The sequence below is a fragment of the Papaver somniferum genome, chromosome 6 (genome assembly GCF_003573695.1).
Source record: "Papaver somniferum cultivar HN1 chromosome 6, ASM357369v1, whole genome shotgun sequence".
Classification (NCBI taxonomy): Eukaryota; Viridiplantae; Streptophyta; class Magnoliopsida; order Ranunculales; family Papaveraceae; genus Papaver; species Papaver somniferum.
The window spans coordinates 148568169-148585674 of NC_039363.1; the positions used below are offsets into that span (position 1 = coordinate 148568169).

The 17506-nt window shown below is 36.6% G+C and overlaps 2 protein-coding genes across 6 annotated transcripts; one reads left to right on the forward strand and one right to left on the reverse strand.

Annotated features, from left to right (window-relative positions):
• The first annotated feature begins 184 nt into the window (after positions 1 to 184).
• Positions 185 to 6108, forward strand: LOC113289758 (lysine--tRNA ligase, chloroplastic/mitochondrial-like). 4 transcript variants are annotated; one of them, XM_026539130.1, is made up of 16 exons: positions 185 to 348; positions 649 to 735; positions 996 to 1282; positions 1363 to 1581; positions 1699 to 1810; positions 1990 to 2098; positions 2401 to 2458; positions 2695 to 2763; positions 3539 to 3646; positions 3752 to 3844; positions 3958 to 4062; positions 4264 to 4458; positions 4631 to 4725; positions 4935 to 5025; positions 5183 to 5359; positions 5779 to 6108. In XM_026539130.1, the coding sequence occupies exons 3-16, from the start codon at positions 1013 to 1015 to the stop codon at positions 5869 to 5871; spliced, it is 1794 nt and encodes a 597-aa protein (XP_026394915.1). In that variant the 5' UTR covers positions 185 to 348; positions 649 to 735; positions 996 to 1012; the 3' UTR covers positions 5872 to 6108. The 4 variants fall into 4 exon arrangements, with proteins under 4 accessions (XP_026394915.1, XP_026394914.1, XP_026394916.1 ...); XM_026539129.1 differs by having other exon boundaries at positions 658 to 735; XM_026539131.1 differs by having other exon boundaries at positions 673 to 735.
• A 4579-nt stretch (positions 6109 to 10687) lies between these two features.
• Positions 10688 to 16963, reverse strand: LOC113289760 (integrin-linked protein kinase 1-like). 2 transcript variants are annotated; one of them, XM_026539134.1, is made up of 12 exons: positions 16325 to 16960; positions 15607 to 15681; positions 15408 to 15503; positions 14917 to 15002; positions 14682 to 14802; positions 13800 to 13879; positions 13479 to 13541; positions 13229 to 13347; positions 13036 to 13121; positions 11962 to 12083; positions 11333 to 11444; positions 10688 to 11071 (listed from the first exon to the last, which is right to left on the reverse strand). In XM_026539134.1, exons 1-12 carry the CDS (start codon positions 16685 to 16687, stop codon positions 10973 to 10975), a joined length of 1422 nt encoding a protein of 473 aa, XP_026394919.1. In that variant the 5' UTR covers positions 16688 to 16960; the 3' UTR covers positions 10688 to 10972. The 2 variants fall into 2 exon arrangements, with proteins under 2 accessions (XP_026394919.1, XP_026394918.1); XM_026539133.1 differs by having other exon boundaries at positions 14682 to 15002; positions 16325 to 16963.
• Positions 16964 to 17506: the final 543 nt, after the last annotated feature.

The following is a 17506-nucleotide window of genomic DNA, read 5'->3' on the forward strand; positions in this document are numbered from 1 at the left end:
TTTGGTTTTCTAGGAATGAGGCAGATGAAAAAAGGTGCCTTAATCTAACTAAGGGTTGCTTCTATCGCGAAAGGTCATAGCCGTCCATTTTGATACAACTAATCATACCCATCAGAATCTCATCTTTCTTTCACATTCTATATTCTCTCGGCTGCTACTCCTTTCACTTCTCTATTTCACAGTGAAGAAGATATTCACCACCATTATCTCTCAATGCACCATTACATAGTTTCTGCTCCTTCTTCGATTTAGCCCATCACAACACCAGTAAAAGATATTGACTACCACAACAGAACAGTGGAATCTTGAACCGTCACCACCATACCAGTGAAAGAAATAACTGAATAGGTAAGTTGTATGATATTCTCTCTTTATTCTTCTTTGATTATTATGTTATGTGATGTGATACAAAATTGAAGCTAGGGTTTTATGAAATAAAAAAAAATGGGGCTTTTTGGAAATTAAGAACTTCAGTTAGGTTTTCCCTTGGCATTCTGCTTTCTTCTACTTCTGTTCACAACCACCCTTCTCTCTCACAGAACCAGCAGCTACCACTACCACCACGTTACTAAATATATGTTATTTTTTCTTTTCTCAATTGCTGAGTTGGGTTATGAATGGTGTTCGGTTTTGATTGAAATGCTTAAGGTTTTTCAGTGGGTATCTGTACAGTGAAGAGAAGAAATTGTTTTGAGAAGAGTGATGACTCACTAATCCGAGAACTGAGTTGAACAGGTCTGGTTTTTTTCATTGATCCCCTGTTGTTGTTTTTTTGTTAATCAATCAATGGTGTTCTAGAAATCAAATACCCTGTAATTAGGATGTGTACGTAATAGATAAAATTAGTAAATGGAGTATGATTCAATTCGTTATTGCTTAGACGATTGATATAAATTCATCTTTGTTTTCAAGTCTATCTACGTTTCTCATTTAGTGATAATAAATCAATTGATTGATGTTATCTGATCTTCTTTTCCCTTCTTTTTCCTCCTCAGATAGACAGAGAAACACAATGGAAGCGCTCAAGTTTTGGAGAGTATCTTCAAGTCCATTCAAACACTTCATGTATTTCGCCTCTGCAACTACTAAAACCACATCCACTAAGTTCATCTCTTTCAGGTGTTGTTCTTCTTCTCCCACCCCTTCCACTAACACTACCACTAACACTACCACTACCACTACCACTCAAGTAGTTTCAGACCGCAATAATCGTAGAAGGTCATCTTCTTCATCATCATCAACTTCTGATAGAGATTCTATTCGAGCTATTCGTCTCAAAAAGGTATTTAAAGTTCTAGCTTTGTTTCTCTGGAATGAATTTGGTTACTTGGCCGTTTGCTTAAATGTGTGAATTATATTTAGGTAGAAGAATTAAGGACTAAAGGTCATGAACCTTATGCTTATGGATGGGATAGAACTCATACTGCTAGTCAACTTCAAGAAATTTATAAGAATTTAGGTAATGGTGAAGAGTCGAGTAAAGATGTTGATTTGGTGTCAATAGCTGGAAGAATTATTGCTCGTAGAGCTTTCGGGAAGCTTGCTTTTTTAACACTAAGAGATGATTCTGGAACAATTCAGGTATGATTCCGGGGCTTCCTGTCTATATACGTTGAAACTAGTACTCGTTTGTGTGCATTTTGCTTGTTAAATATACGGGTGCCTCTATATTGATTCTGTACGCATTCCTAGTTATAGCTTTATTGCGAAAAGGAAAAGCTTCTGCAAGATCAGTTTGATCAGTTAAAGACGCTTGTGGATATCGGTGATATATTAGGTGCAAGTGGTTCAATAAAGCGGACAGAGAAAGGTGATTCATTGTCTGACATTTGTTGGTCATTTGGTAGATGTTGTTGCACGTATTGATTTTTAAAAGACTAACTAATAGCATTTCAATGTGAAAGCATTAGAAGGTAGTTCCTTTTATTCCTGACATTGGAGTCTGTTTTCAATTAACATTATTGCTAATTCATCTCATGTTTGTTTCAGGAGAGCTTTCTGTTTACATAAGTTCATTTGCCCTTCTCACAAAATCTCTTCTCCCATTACCTGATAAGTTTCATGGTCTAACAGATGTAGATAAGCGTTACCGTCAAAGGTGAGTTTGAAGTTCAAATGTAATTGCAATTTTAGATTTGCAAAGAAGTATTACTGCCAACTGTAAGTTTCACGAACGGGATACTAGTATGGTTTCCCTTTACGAGTGGCATATCCGATAGATTTATGTACATGGTCATAAAATATCCTATTTTTGTACACAAGAAGAACTAGAGCAGTCCTACAATTAACATAAAATTGATTTAGTGGTTAGATGCCTGGGAGTTTGTTGCAGTACAGTAGCTAGTGATGATTGGCAATTTCTAATATCTTTTCAACTTTGTTGTCCATATTCGTTTTTAGGTATGTAGACATGATTGCAAATCCTGAGGTAGCTGACATATTCAGGGCAAGAGCCAAGGTAAGAGGTTACTATTTTCAAGAATACATTTTCTAGTACAACTCAATCAGGGAAATCTGGTTTCCTAATCGTTCTTATGAAGTTCAATGGCCATCTATGGCTACATATTATAGTCATTCTTATGAAATCTGAATTCATGTATGCCTTACTCATTCTTCATTTCAAATTGTAGTCTTTTAAATTTTAATTAATTTTGTACTGCAACTTCTGTATCATGACATGCTGATTTTATGTAGATTGTGTCAGAGATACGAAAGACAGTGGAAGCATTTGGTTTCATCGAAGTTGAAACTCCAGTTCTACAGGCAAGTTTTTTTAGTTATGTTTATTGATTTACTCCTTGATTTGACTGATTAAGTGGCTGCAAGAATATGTACGCCCGAAAGAATCTATGTAAAACTGAATTCGTCAAGATGGTATTCGACTTACTCCAAAGAAATTGAAGGTACCATTAATGGTTGTGTCGAGTTGCATCTAAGTTCAGATCATGTTGAAGTACTATCTGATTCTAACTCGCTTTTATGTAGTGAAAATTGTAGGATATCTTAAATGACCAATTCACCTTTAAATCATTTGAATCGAGCAACCCTTATTGATTTTAACCCTTTGGTTCGAACGAAATTCTGTTGCAAACTTGGTATCAGAGGCGAGAACGGCTCTCTTGGGGGTGTGGCTGAAATAGTACCACATCGTTCAGGAAGCGTCCAGAGCCTGGGCTAATAAGGTGGACTCCGGATTCTCCATGTTGACGAGGCCTTTTTGGGGGGCTAACCCCCCAGGAACAACCACCTACCCTTTGGGTGTCCAAAGGGTGGGCAATATCGTCAACCGTAAATGGTGAGTAATCAGAAGAAAGAAAAAAGAAAGGGTGGGCAATATCGTCAGCCGTAATTGGTGAGAAATCAGAAGAAAGAAAAAAGAAAAAGAAACGCGAGAAAGTATGTTTCAACTAGTGACTCTGATGATCATGATGAGTGATAGTGGAACCCTAGCAGATATCAGTTGCATCCTAATACGAGAAAGTATGTTTCAACTGTAAGAAAAGCAAACTGATCATTTTTTATTTTTTTTATCAATCAGGGAGCAGCTGGTGGGGCGGAAGCTAGACCATTTGTTACATATCATAATTCACTTGGAAGGGATCTTTATTTGAGAATTGCAACTGAGCTCCACTTAAAGAGAATGCTGGTGAGCATTTTGATATCTTGGCCTGGCATGTATTTTCTAGAATGACGCTCAATGAAATGTTATTCAATCTATTGAACGTCTAACATACTCATTTGCAACTCATAGGTCGGAGGATTTGAAAAAGTATATGAAATTGGACGAATTTTCAGAAATGAAGGCATTTCAACCCGTCATAATCCTGAATTTACCACTATTGAGGTACCTCTCATCTTAGTGACATTATTTTATTTTAATTACCACAGAGAGATTCCAAGTTTTGGATTATGTCACTCACATGGTGACTCGTTTTGATGGCGATCATTAACTCTTAGATGTATGAAGCATATTCAGACTACCAAAGCATGATGAACATGACGGAGGAAGTCGTCGTTAGATGTGCTCTTGCAGTTCAAGGGAAGCTTACTGTTGATTATCAGGTTACATACACCTCCACCGAATTTTCCTTTCTTGTTGTTGTTTTATGCTGGAAAGATCAAGTTAGATCAGAAGCGCAAGCACATTAAGCTGCAAATGAGTGGAACTAGTACTTCAGTCCGGCCTAATTTCTACTTATCCAATTGCTTTGAATATTCTGCCTACCTTTAATTGTTTTGGCATGGTTTATTCATTACTTGTAGGGTTTGGAAATAAGTCTAGAAAGGCCTTGGAGGAGGGAAAGCATGCACAATCTCGTGAAAGAAGCAACTGGAATTGACTTTAATGAGTTGGGAAATGATGTTAAAGTAGCTAAAGAAGTTGCTATTAAAGCACTTGAGGTCAAGGATAGGTCTTCTATTGAAGCTTGTCCATCTGTTGGCCACGTTCTAAATGAGGTTGGACTTTGCTACCATTGAAATTTGTCTTTTAGTTGAAGATTTTCTTTTTAGAGCTCTTGCAGTTACCTTAACTTTTACATGTATCCGTATCTGTTTTTCCTCGACTCTATACCCATTTTAGAACGGTTAGCAATAAATCTTTCTGAGCTCGTAAATGTTGTTGATACAGGTTTTTGAGATTGTTGTAGAGCCAACACTCCTGCAGCCAACATTTGTTTTAGACTATCCAGTCGAGATATCACCTCTTGCTAAACCACATAGAAGGTATTAAGGATTCCTAGATTGTATTCGTAATTTGGTTAAGTTTCTAAAATAGATAGAGAGGTGAGACACAGAAGAAAAAATTTGGACTATAAGTTACTGTTAAGCCCACCGAGCTGTACATCCATATCTTCAGACGACTGTTAATATGAATTATCTTAGCCCACATGAGCATACTAACTAAAGTTTCCGGTATTTATTGCTCATTTTAGTAAAGCTGGTTTGACTGAGAGATTTGAATTATTCATCTGTGGTCGTGAACTTGCCAATGCGTTCTCTGAGTTGACAGATCCTTTGGATCAGGTAATCACATTTTCATGGAGACATAATAGATTTTCTTTCATTAATACATTTTTTATTTCTGGCCAAAATGGATTCTGAAGTCAAAATCTTTATTACCTTGTTTAACTTTTTTGTTTTTGTTTTGTTTACGAGTATGCTGATTTTTCTTTTATGGCAGCGAGATCGCTTAGAAAAACAAGTGAAGCAGCATAATGAGAAGAGAGAAGCAAGTGGTTTACATACCGATTCTGCAGAAGAAAGAGAAAAGAAAAACGATGATGAATCTTACGAAGTCACTCTAGACGAAGATTTTCTGACAGCTTTGGAATATGGAATGCCACCCGCTTCTGGAATGGTATGTGTGCCATTTATATTGGCTATTGTTTACATGCTAACTTTGTGATGCAGGGGCATAAGAAACCTTTGTGTAGGTGTACATCCTGATTCTTTATACTAGTCTCCCGTTTAGTTTGCATCACAATCAAGAATTTCATTTCAGAGACCCTTTTTACACGTTTCTATAAACCATTAAACGTGCATAATCCAGCCACAACGATTCTGGCATCATACACTCACCATTCTTTGACCGAGTAAGATTAACCAGTTGGGTGATCGAGGGTATTTTGGATGCACTTATAAAGTGGGTCTGCAAAATACTGGAATTGAGTACTTGATTATATTTATAAGTTTATATTTATTATGTTGGTAAAGAGAGAGGGAGAACTCTGTTTATCATATGAATACTTCTAATGGTCTCCGCAAAAATGTGTGCAGGGACTTGGAATTGACAGGCTAGTAATGCTTCTGACAAACTCGGCCAGCATTCGTGATGTTATCGCATTTCCTGTCCTCAAAGTTCAGCAATGATTGGTCTTCTGGATTTCTTAGCTAGATTTTTTGGCATCCTAAGAAGCTCACTACATTATGTGCAGGTTAGGCATGCAGATTCTTAGTTATTTTAATATTGTTACACTGCACAATATGGAATTTTGTTAGAGCATTCCCATTATTGCGTGACTAATAGTGGATAAAATGTCTTCTTTTATTCAAACTGTAAAATTTCCCCTTCAATTATTCATATATCGTCTTTGTCATCACATACAATGTATCTTCACTTTTTTTTTTCTTTGAAAGCAAATTTTGTTTATAGAAAACAAAAGTTACATGCTTCTGTAACAACCTAAGAAGGAAACTGATCCCATTCCTTAGTTGAATTAGATCTTCTAGCGAGTTTAGCTAAAGCGTCCGCCTGTTTATTACACTTTCTATTTACAAACACACCTAGCTTTAACAAGAGTAGACATTCCGATTATACAGTTATTTACAAGAGAAAATTTTGACCAATGCATTGATGAAGGAGCACCATTGATAGCATTGATGATGAGAGTAAGATTGTCTGACACGTACACAACTTTTTCCAGCTTGATTTGTATAGCCTAGGCAATAGCTGTATACAAAGCTTGTGCTTCTGCATCTATTATTGGATCTGCATATGTTGTCCAGCATCTTGCTGCCCCAAATATTCTATTTGCAGATAAGGTTTTAACGGTAATATGTTATGTAAACATTTCCATAGGAACAGTTTAAACTTAGGCAGTAACTCCATATGCCATAGTCTTAACCACTGTTTCGGTTCTTGAGAAGTAGCAGAAAAATGGCACTTGTCAATTGAGCATAAGTAGATTTGGTAGTAAACTTACCTGAGTTTGTGAGAGTCCACCTGATTTGATCCATACCTGTAACAGGTAACGTGATTTTCAAAATCTTGTTAATTAGAGATTCATTGAACAATTATGCTAAAGTGCTTCATCCCAATCATGTGTGAATTGATTAATTAGCTGAGAAACTTCATTGTAATCCTGCAAATGATATTCAGTTGGTTTATCTAAAGAATGATCTTGTTGATACATCCATTTATCCTGCCAGATACTAATGTCTTCTCCATTTCCTACCTTCCACACATGATATTGTTTGACTATATCCAATCCCTGCTGTATCCTTTCCATATCCAGCTACTTTGTTTTCTTGGTTTAGTTGGTTGATAAGGAAACTACAGGTGATAATAGTTGGTTGTTTTCTGAAGTCGTCTTGTGTCATTTGGAGTTCATGCTTCTCATTTTTAGTGTTCTAGAGCCTAAAATAAAAGGTCAGTGTGCTAGCTATTGCTGCTAAACTTCATGGCAGACAAATAAACATTCTACTGTTCTTGGTCTTTCTTGTTTGTATTTCTCAAGATACGGTACGACGCTTATTAGTCACGTTTTGGTTCAAGGAGCCAACTGGGAGTGTTTGTATCTCCATGTTCACGAGCAAATTAAATCGATCACATCAATGCTCTCTTCCTTGGAACATTGAGTACTTAGCTTCACGAGTTGTCACCACATACACACGGAATTGTAAAGGTTCTTGAGGTGTCCAAAGGAATCAATCATCATTTCCAAGAAGGGAAATTAGGGGGAGACCAAAAAAAAATATTCTCATTCTCATGCCCACAATTAATTTTGGGTACTGTGACACCCATAATTATTTCCGTGACATCCATAATTATATGAAATTCTTAAAAACTTCTGCATGACGGATTATGCGTCTGCATGACTGAGTTATGCATCAGGGGTATAAATGACAACTCAACTTGGACATAACATATCTAAAAATCCGCACCTTAGAAATTTACAAATTTTATACGGTTGGAAATCTTTTAAAGAGAGCTACGCAACGAGTACAAACAACAATATCAAATTTTTGTTTTTCATGAAAAAATCGGAGGTGATCATCGTTTTAGGCAAAATTTTCGAAAACTTGATACATAACCATTATGCAGCAACCAAAAAGGATGATGCATAACGCATTATGCAGACGCATAACGAATATGCAACCATTTTCTCGACTGCATAACAAATTATGCATCTGCATAACAAAGTTATGCATCTATAACAAGTCATGTACCCATTGTTTTCGCACCCTTCTTGAGTATAAAAAATTGATGCATAATGCAGTATATATCCATATTTACGGATGCATATCATGTTATGCATCTATTTTCTCGATGCATAAAAGATTGTGCGACAATTTTCTCGATGCATAATGCATTATGCAGTCATATTTTCGGATGCATAACAGGTTATGCATCCATTTTCACGACTGCATAACATGTTATGTATATATTATTGTAGGTGCATGACAAGTTATGCAACCTTATTTTTTGTTGGTTTCAATACTAACAAAAATGTTGTTGTATAACATGTTATGCAATCATTTTTCGGACTGCATAACACGTTATACAACAAATTTTGTAGATGCATAACAGGTTATGCAACTGTTTTTAGAGTTGCATAACAGATTATTCAACCATTATGGACAACAACAACACCAATACATCTGTAGCTTTCCAACCAACAACACCTATCCCTTTATTTCATCATCTTTACTTATACTACCATCAATACTTCTTTTTCTTTTGGTAATGTTGTGAATTGTATACGTTAAGTTGAAGATCATCGTAATGGAGGAATATTTACTAAGAGCAGCAACTAATTGGTTTGATGGGTCAACAGAAGATGATGCCGAGTTAGTAAGAGAGCTTTACTGCCATATACAAACCCATGATATCTGTGCCATAAACCTCCTTATCCTTGTTCATCTCAGACTTCTAAACCACGCCCTGAGTCCTCAAACACAACCGCAAATCATCCCAGCAGTACACGGCTTAGAATGCCATCATATCTGCCTCTTATTGTTATATCTCCTTCACTGACTCTCTGTAAATATCATCAGCATCCCTGGAAAACAGCTGCAAATAACCATAGCAACAATACATATCTTAAGACTGAACTTCATCTCAACATACAACCAAAATAAGTCCCAGACTTGGTCATTCCAGCCTCATTCCTTGCTTGCCTGAACTGCCCTTTATTCAACAGCTCTACTTCCGACGTAGCAGCAACACCAGCTCCTTCGCCTGAGAAAAACTTGACCAAACCCTTACAAACTTGAGCTACACTGCTGTCAACACTAATCCAATTCGAATCCCTGTAAACAATTCATCATTCAGTTGTATAGAAGCAACATTTTACTGCTGAAATATCATCTCAAATCGAACCCAGTTCAGCTCCAAACTCGGCTGCAAACCACCAAAGCACAGGCACATCTCCTTTTTCTTGTTGCAATCGAAGTGCTCTCAAAAACCCATTGCTTCTGCTCATGAACAAATCTCAATTCCACTGACATCTTCACCAAACAACAGCCACCATTTCGATACCCAAATTGACCTGCAAATTGAACTACAACCACCAGAACACAGCTTCTACTCAGGTCCAACTATTGGAGATACTGAGACAGCACTATCGGTTACAAGTCATCACCAGCAGCAACACAATGATGAATCTAGTGACATGGGCATCTCAGTTTATTCTCTTCCTCAACTGCTCAAACACTAAACCCAGTCTCATATTTCTTCATTTAAAACCCCCAATTCACAACAGCAGCATATTATCTTCTAACCCTTGAAATTCATCTGAACCACCATTTTTCTATTAATCATCTGTTTCTCAAATCGCCGCTTTGAACTAAAATTCACCACCATTTCCATCTGAATCTCAGAAGCAGATTCAGAATCCGAGCTTCAATTTCTGAGCAACTCTTCTCTTTTTCTCGATCTGTAGCAGCATCAATTTCAAACCCTAGATGCAGCAACAGAGAAGAGATTAATCACAAACATTAACAGCATCACCATCTTCCAGTTCTAACTTGATTTCTTCATCGAAGGCAACGACAACCCCGGCTGTATAATCTGCTGGTAATTTGATCGAAACACTAAAGAACCCATGAAGATAAAGGTCTTGTGAGACAAATCCTGAACCTGCACCAGAGATTTTAACGATTACTTCACAGTTGGAGGAACAGGAAAAAGAACTGAAGAAGAAGTGTAATTCGACCATTAAAACAGATGAAAACATAATTTTTGAAATTGTGGGTTTGAGAATAATTTTCTTCCAGAAAATGGGTGCGCGCCTGTGTTTTTCTGAGCGTGGGTTTCATAGTAGAAAAGTCTGGGAGAATGGTCTCCATGTAGTTTTCACTTTCCAAGATCTAAAAAGAGAAAAAAAATCTGTTCCACTGCCAGAGTTTACAGTTGGGCATTGGTTCCTTGACCGAAGTTGGGAGTTGGAGCAAGTCTTGTGGTGGAAGAATTCCATCTTCCACGCCACCTCAGCTTTTGGAATAGTTCATGAAAGGTCAAGTGTAGTGGTGGAATCGTAGAAACGGTAATCAAAATAGCAGTTTTACGCTAATAAGAATATTCATAATAACACTTTACGCTATTAAGATTAACGCTTTTTCCTCGGCCATTAGATTTAAAAAACGCTATTCTGAATAGCGCTTTACGCTATTTAGATTAAAGCGTGTGGAAGACCCAACTTGGAGGCCATTAGACTTGACATTTCACAATTTTTCTGCACTTGGATTATGTTGGATTCCACCAACAAACTTGCTCTTAGTGAGAAAATGGAAGGAGAAAACAAAAGAGGGTATAAGGGCAAAAAGATAACAATGGAGTGGAGGAAGAAAACTGAGGAGGACATACAGTCCACCTAGTGCTCCTTCCAGCCTGACCAGATAATCAACAAAATACTGACTCCTACTTCCAAATCTTAAGTCTTCGTCAGAAGTTGAAAACTAACAATTTAATGAACAGTTGCAAACCATATTATAGTAATTTTTAGAATAGTTATCATACATTTTCAGTTCTTCCCAATAAATACAATCAATTGAACCTTGGGGACACACTAACCCCAATGAATCTATACAGAAGTTTAACTGGGTTAGATCAATATGAATATATTATCGCTGTCGACAATATCCAAATAAAATAGTGATAAACACTAATAACCATAGCGTTTTACTAAACAACAAATGCAAAAGGTTGAGAGTTTTCATTATGAGATTCAATAATCAGAAGTTTCATTTTTCATCGAAAGGTGGAAGAAGTAGAACGGGAGCTTCCGTCAGAGTGCGAATGATCTTTCTTCCACATGGCCTCAAGGTGGAAGCATTTCAATCGTTTTGTCTGTCAAAAATCAAAAGGTGGCATAAGCAATTAATATCCCAGCAGGATTATTATGAGAAGAGAGTTTCCGCACGAACTAGAACGTTGTCATGTAATCAACAGGACGCTAAAAAAGGCTTTTCTGTCAACCATGAAAGGGGATATTGACATTTGGCAACAGGGAGCTAAGACACTGCATGTTACATAGTATCTTTCTAGAGTTTGCGTTTCAGTTACGATTTGTGGACTTTACTACAAATACGATAAATATTTAGTACGCACCGTCCAGCGACGCTTGTGGTCGAAATGCTTAAGAATGGCATTCAACTTTTCTATTATTTGCTTGAACGTTGGTCTATTGGCAGGCACCTCGCTCCAGCATTCCTCTATCAATCTGTAAATATTGCAAGGTCAAGGCTCTTCATAAATAAAACATCATTGAATTGTTGGACAGTGTGAAACTAAACAAAACCCACATAGTTGGGTTGGATAGAAGGAAACATCAGAGAGAAATCACATGAGAAGTTCCAGAAGACTTTAGTTGTTGGTGCAAAGATTACTTAAATCCTAGGAGAAAAAACTGGCAGCAAAGGATTTTTACAAATACAAATAATTGGATAACTATTGTGAGTTCCGATTAATTTGTGAAATCTTCAACATGTATTTTGTAGGGATACTGATGTCTCCTCTCTAAGTTTTTTCCCATTTGAATTTGTATTTGTTGAATTGTACTACATTATGTAGCTCAGCTTATGCTTGATAAAGGGGAAACAACATTGCCCTCACCAAATGGTTCCGGTAAGGTTCTAGGTATATAGTATATTGTTAAAGGATTAAGATAGAGCTAGACATATGTATTATTTACAGCTTCCAAATAAGAAGACAAAACAAAATCCAGTTGAAGGACTTACTCTCTTAAGCCATGTGAGTAAAGCTTATGTGGAGCTTTGAAGGGTGGACGCTCTTTAGCAGCATAGGCAGTAGCAGCTTCATCTTCTTCTTTTGTGGAAAAAGGTGGTTGCCCTTCAATCATCTAAGGAACAGCATAACAACATTAATTATTACCAAGTAGGTAGTGGAAGTGAATGATTCCAGTGCCACTATCGGCTTTGAAATTTGCATAACATAGCAACAGACCCCTTATATAACTAGATTGACATTATTCATTATGGTTTCTTCATTTAGAGAATGTTGATTACAGGCTGCACTATATAACAGGCTTCCTTATCTTTTATACGAAGTGAAATTGGCAAGAAACCACTGGTGAAAGTGTCCCAAAGAACTTAGGTGGAGGCGTGAATACATAATCTTAAAGTTCATAAAAGCGATCACTTAGTATGATAAACTTAAGCTAGTATGAAGTTTGAAATGCCAAGTAAGGCAGCAAAAAGTGAAAAGCCAGTTATGAAAAGCTTAACAATAGCTGACTAAATTAGGAATTTGGTTTAAATCCAGATTAATATGAAAAATTCTTTGCAGCTCCTTTCCTAGTCTTTCTTCTTTACATGATGCAATTCACCTTATCATGCAAGAATTAATATGAAAAACTGCAAAAATCATAAGCATAGTGAATATAACATGATGATGCTTGGTAAAGCCTCACTATATTCCCCATTAGCAATAAAGAAACCAAATTTATCCTTTACTGAGTAGTACCACTGTGAAAAATATAGAGATAATATTCCCTGCATCGCAACAGAAACCCCATTTGAGTAGCCCTAATTGTGGATTGTGAAAACAAAGAGAAAACCTAACCAACTCAAGCTGCAAAGAATTGTCAAACACAACTACATAGAATATAGACTACCCTCTTGTCTAATTGTTATTTAAGAATAAGACCAGCATGTGGGAGAAGGTCGAACTGAAATATAAAAATCGGGTTATGATTTAGCATAAATACATGTTCCATTACAGTCATAGGGAAAGAAAACAAAAGAATTGAACATGATAGAAAACAATGCATCCACTTAAAGAAGAAAAGTTACCTCTTGCAGAATTATAGCAAATGAAAATACATCCACTTTTGTGTCATATTCTTCATTTCTAAAAACCTCGGGAGCTACATACCTGCCTGTTATGTGGAAACAAAAATTAATGGATGGGATGCGTGGAAGAAAGGGAGGATGAGCAATGATGATACAAGACACACTGACATCACAACAGGGACTAGCAACTTACAGGAATTGTCGCGACATGTCACAGGTTTATCTTCTCTGACAGTTTTTGCAACATTTAGTATCTTGCTGATTCCAAAATCTGCAACTTTAAGATGCCCAGTATCATCCCGCAAAATATTTCTGTAAAGTTACTCGAAAGAATTTGATGGAAGTTCAATGAGATTCAGGAGAAGATCATTAATTTCCGAAAGAATAACAAAGTCGCTGTATGTACGAAATTCACAAAAAGCAAGTAAGACATGAACACTTACGAAGGCTCAAGATCACAGTGAATTATGGCCTCAGTTTTATGCTCATGCAGATAACTCATTCCCCTGAAAACCAAGAACCAAAAGATCCATGATGTCAGAAATGCAGCAACAAATGCCACTATGTCAATGTTGGAATTTACGTGAACACATCAACTAAAAGAGGAGGGTAAGAACCCATCACACTTGGTATGATGTTCAGTAGCATCCATTTTGCAGGAATAAGAATATATCAGGAACACCATTTGTATTAACATTTGCGAAATAGCAAAATCTACGGAACTTGGTTAATAAAAAGGAGATGCAAAATTCCAGCATATAAACCTTGCAATATCAAGAGCGAATTTAACTGCCGTTTCTGGCTTTAGTGCTCCTCTTCTTTTCAAAAATGCACGGAGATCACCCTGCAAAATATGTAAGACGGTAAGTAAGCATCAATTCTACCAATGAATCACCCTGCGAAAAATACCTATTAATGCATAAAAGCTGGTTATAAAAATGAGGAAAGAAATAAACATCAATATAATGCTGTAGCTTACTACATATACATATAGCTAGCAGAACATGATGAAAATAAGGTAAACACGAGTATTTTACATAAAAGAATAAAAAAAATCTGAACACTAAATTCCTGAAAGTGAAATATCCATGCAATATCATATTCCACAATGTTGTTTAAAAGTTTGAATCCTGGACTGAGATATGCAAAAACTGAAGCAAAACCAGCTTGGCTGCACGAGAAAATTCCCAGCAAGGATAATGTGGTAAACTGTAACTAAACCCATTGACAAAGTAAAGAGTAAACTCCTGTCATTTTTAATTAAAGTTCAAGCATCGTCATCACTTGATAAAATTCCTATAAAACTTGGGATTTTGAAGTTCTTGCATCTTCATTTCAAAACATACATCTTCTCCTACAAATATTGCATGTGCTCGACATTGTATCTCAACCAATACTATCAGCGATCTGATGAGTAAATTTTTTATCAGCCAAGCTAACTCTGATAATAACATACTAAATTATTTACTTCGACGCTGAAGTAGTCTTCTAGAAATAAGAGTCATTCAACTCAACTACTTTCATTATCTCATCATAGCAAAAGTTACTACACGTTGAAGTTCTACTTGTGGCTTTATGGAGTCATTCTTGTGTAGATAAAGTAAGAATACATTTGGTATTGCAGAGTGTCAAAGATCAGCAGAAACCTTTGGTAAATATTCGGTGACAATCATCATTGGACTACTTTGAGTTACAGCACCAAGAAACTGAACTACATTTGGATGTCGTATCCTCTGAAGCAGTGCAAGCTCATCCCTAAAAGCATTTCTGTTGATGTGACCAAAGAATGAGTACTTCAAGGATGAAGAATGGTTCAACAACGAAACAACAAGCAATAAGAAATAAAGTTCATAATCCATTAAAAAGATATGACCAACCCACACTTTCTCCTCGTCAGCCATGAAATCCTCCTGAAGTTCTTTCACCGCAACTTGAATTCCACGCCAGGAAGCAATACGAAATGTTCCCTGCAATACTTTCGGTAAGACTCATTAATGGGTGGGAAAAACCGAAGAGAAGTCAAAGCAGTCCGATAGTTCATTAACTTGCAGTACTTAAGATGCACAACATGGGAAACACAAACTTTCACAAAAACTAAGATAACTGAATTTGCCACATGGCACATATAGTAGATGGCATTATAAACAAAAAACCTTGTGAGGGAAAATAAATAAAAAGCAGTTGCACAAATTAAACACGGCTCATAATTTAAATTACTGGCCCAAGTTGAAGCAATGTCAAGAACATGTTATACCAACAGAAATTATTGATGCGAGCAAGTGAATTGTTTTCTTGAAGCTTCAGTGTCGCATACAGTCAAGAGGTTAAACATAAATAAAAATAACATATTAACTTTTAAGGTAATTGCGAACCTTAGTTATGACAACACTTTCAGAAAAATCAAGCTCGTTACAGTCGATTTCATATTCTGGGATTTCACGGGCAGTAAGGACGTGCATGGGAGCCATCTGTATGAGTCACAAGAAGAAATATTTAAACGAGTGAATAAGAGTCAGAATAAGAACCTGAATGCCACTCTAAGTAGAGAATAATGTGATGCAGAATGCATACCAGAGGCTTTGCCCCACTCTTCTCTAGCAGCTTGATCACATTGTGGTTTTTGTAGTGTATCGCATCTGCAAGAGGCTGTGTAGTATAATTACTGTGATTGATTAGTTAGAATTCCCATTCAAATGACATATTCTATAATAACAAGTGACAGATAATAATGGAATATATATATAATCTGCAAAGTTTATATCGCATAACCATAAACATGAGTTTGAGGATTCAATAAGATGTTCGGCTCTTATCTGTACCTTGTAAGATGGTGGTTAAGTTTCATGAGAGAAAGAAAGAGAGAGTTCTATTCAACTTTGGATTTTTGCCACACAACCATTCATAAGTCGGCTAAACTGATCATGGATGTACTTGAAAAATTATAGGTATCTCTAGCATTTTAGCTCATGGTCTGTCTAGTTTGACACCATATCATGTGATCGAGCCTACGCAAAGCAGAATATCTAGGTTTCATTTTAATTTGATCGTAAGAGTATGTCAATGCCTCAGAAGGGAGGTCACATAACATGCTCTGATACTTGCAAACCCTGTAAATTGCCCCAAGTTCATGTGCGATAGCCATAATGAGCTCAAACTTAGTTCTAGAGGAATAGAGCGTATCAAATTTCACGGTTCAGATGCCATTACATTAACGTTACATTAAATACTCCCATCGATTAGAAAAAAACACATAGACGAGAAATTAAAGAAAAGGATCGAAAACCATTACCGTACTACCCCACCGATCAGTAGGATCAATATCAGCACCTCTTGAAATCAATAACTCAACAACATCAGCAACACCTTGACAAGCAGCAATATGAAGAGCTGTTCTTCCATCAATATCTTGAAAATTGATATTGACTCCCGAATCTAATAACTCTGTTATACCTTCTAAATCACCTTCATTAGCTAAATACATTAATTGGAAAGTTGGATCAATTTCATCAACTTCTTCTAATACCTTTTCTTCTTCTTGATCTCCATCATCACCAAGCCCTCCTTCGGGTGCAAGAGATGATTGTCTTCCTAATGTAAACCTAACCGGCACTAATACATCAACCAATTCTCCTTCTGCTCCTATAATCTCCATTTCTGAAACACGACTGAGAAAACCTAATTTCGATTGATTTTTGAGGATTATTGAAACGTAAGAGGCTCGAAGATTGAACAGTCTTCTTTGGTTAGGGGTATTTATTATTAAATGAATAAAAGAAGGAAATGTCACAGGAAAATGTTTCAGGTGTGGACGATGATTGGCTTGGCCAGTCCAGAGAAGCTGGCAGAAACCCTCCCTTCGCTCCGATTTCCTCGGCCCGCCGAAATTAGTATTGTAAGCCTGGCACTCAGACAAACACAACTATGTTGTGTTCCTTGGGAAAGTTATCAGCGTATTGTCTGGGATATAAAACACGCAATTGGCGGTGTTATAGGAAGTCAAGTCAACAAAACACTGAAATCAAATCCACAATTTCGACTTAGCTTCAGGTTTGGTGTCTCGGTTTGATTTTTCACAGCACTAGCGCGTGAGGCTTTTGAGTCCCAAGAGAACAAGTTGATGATTGTTGGGAATTTTGAAGAAATGCCACACTTTCAATTTCCGATATAAGAAAGTGCCATTGTTTTTTTCAAAATATATAAAATGCCATCTCTGTTATATTTTTCATTTGAGCCCACGTTTTTGGTCAATTCTCGTTGACATAGTCCATTCATCACGTGATTAAGAACAATTTTGGAGACGCAATTACTACCATATCCCTCCTTTCCCTTTCATCGTTTCTAACAGTGCCTTCTTCTTCATCCATGGGTTCATGAAAATTCATCTTATTGATGTTTATTTGAATTTCAACCGATCAATTATAGTTTGTTGTAAATATCAATTAGAGGATTCCCCTAAATATGGTGGTAAAAT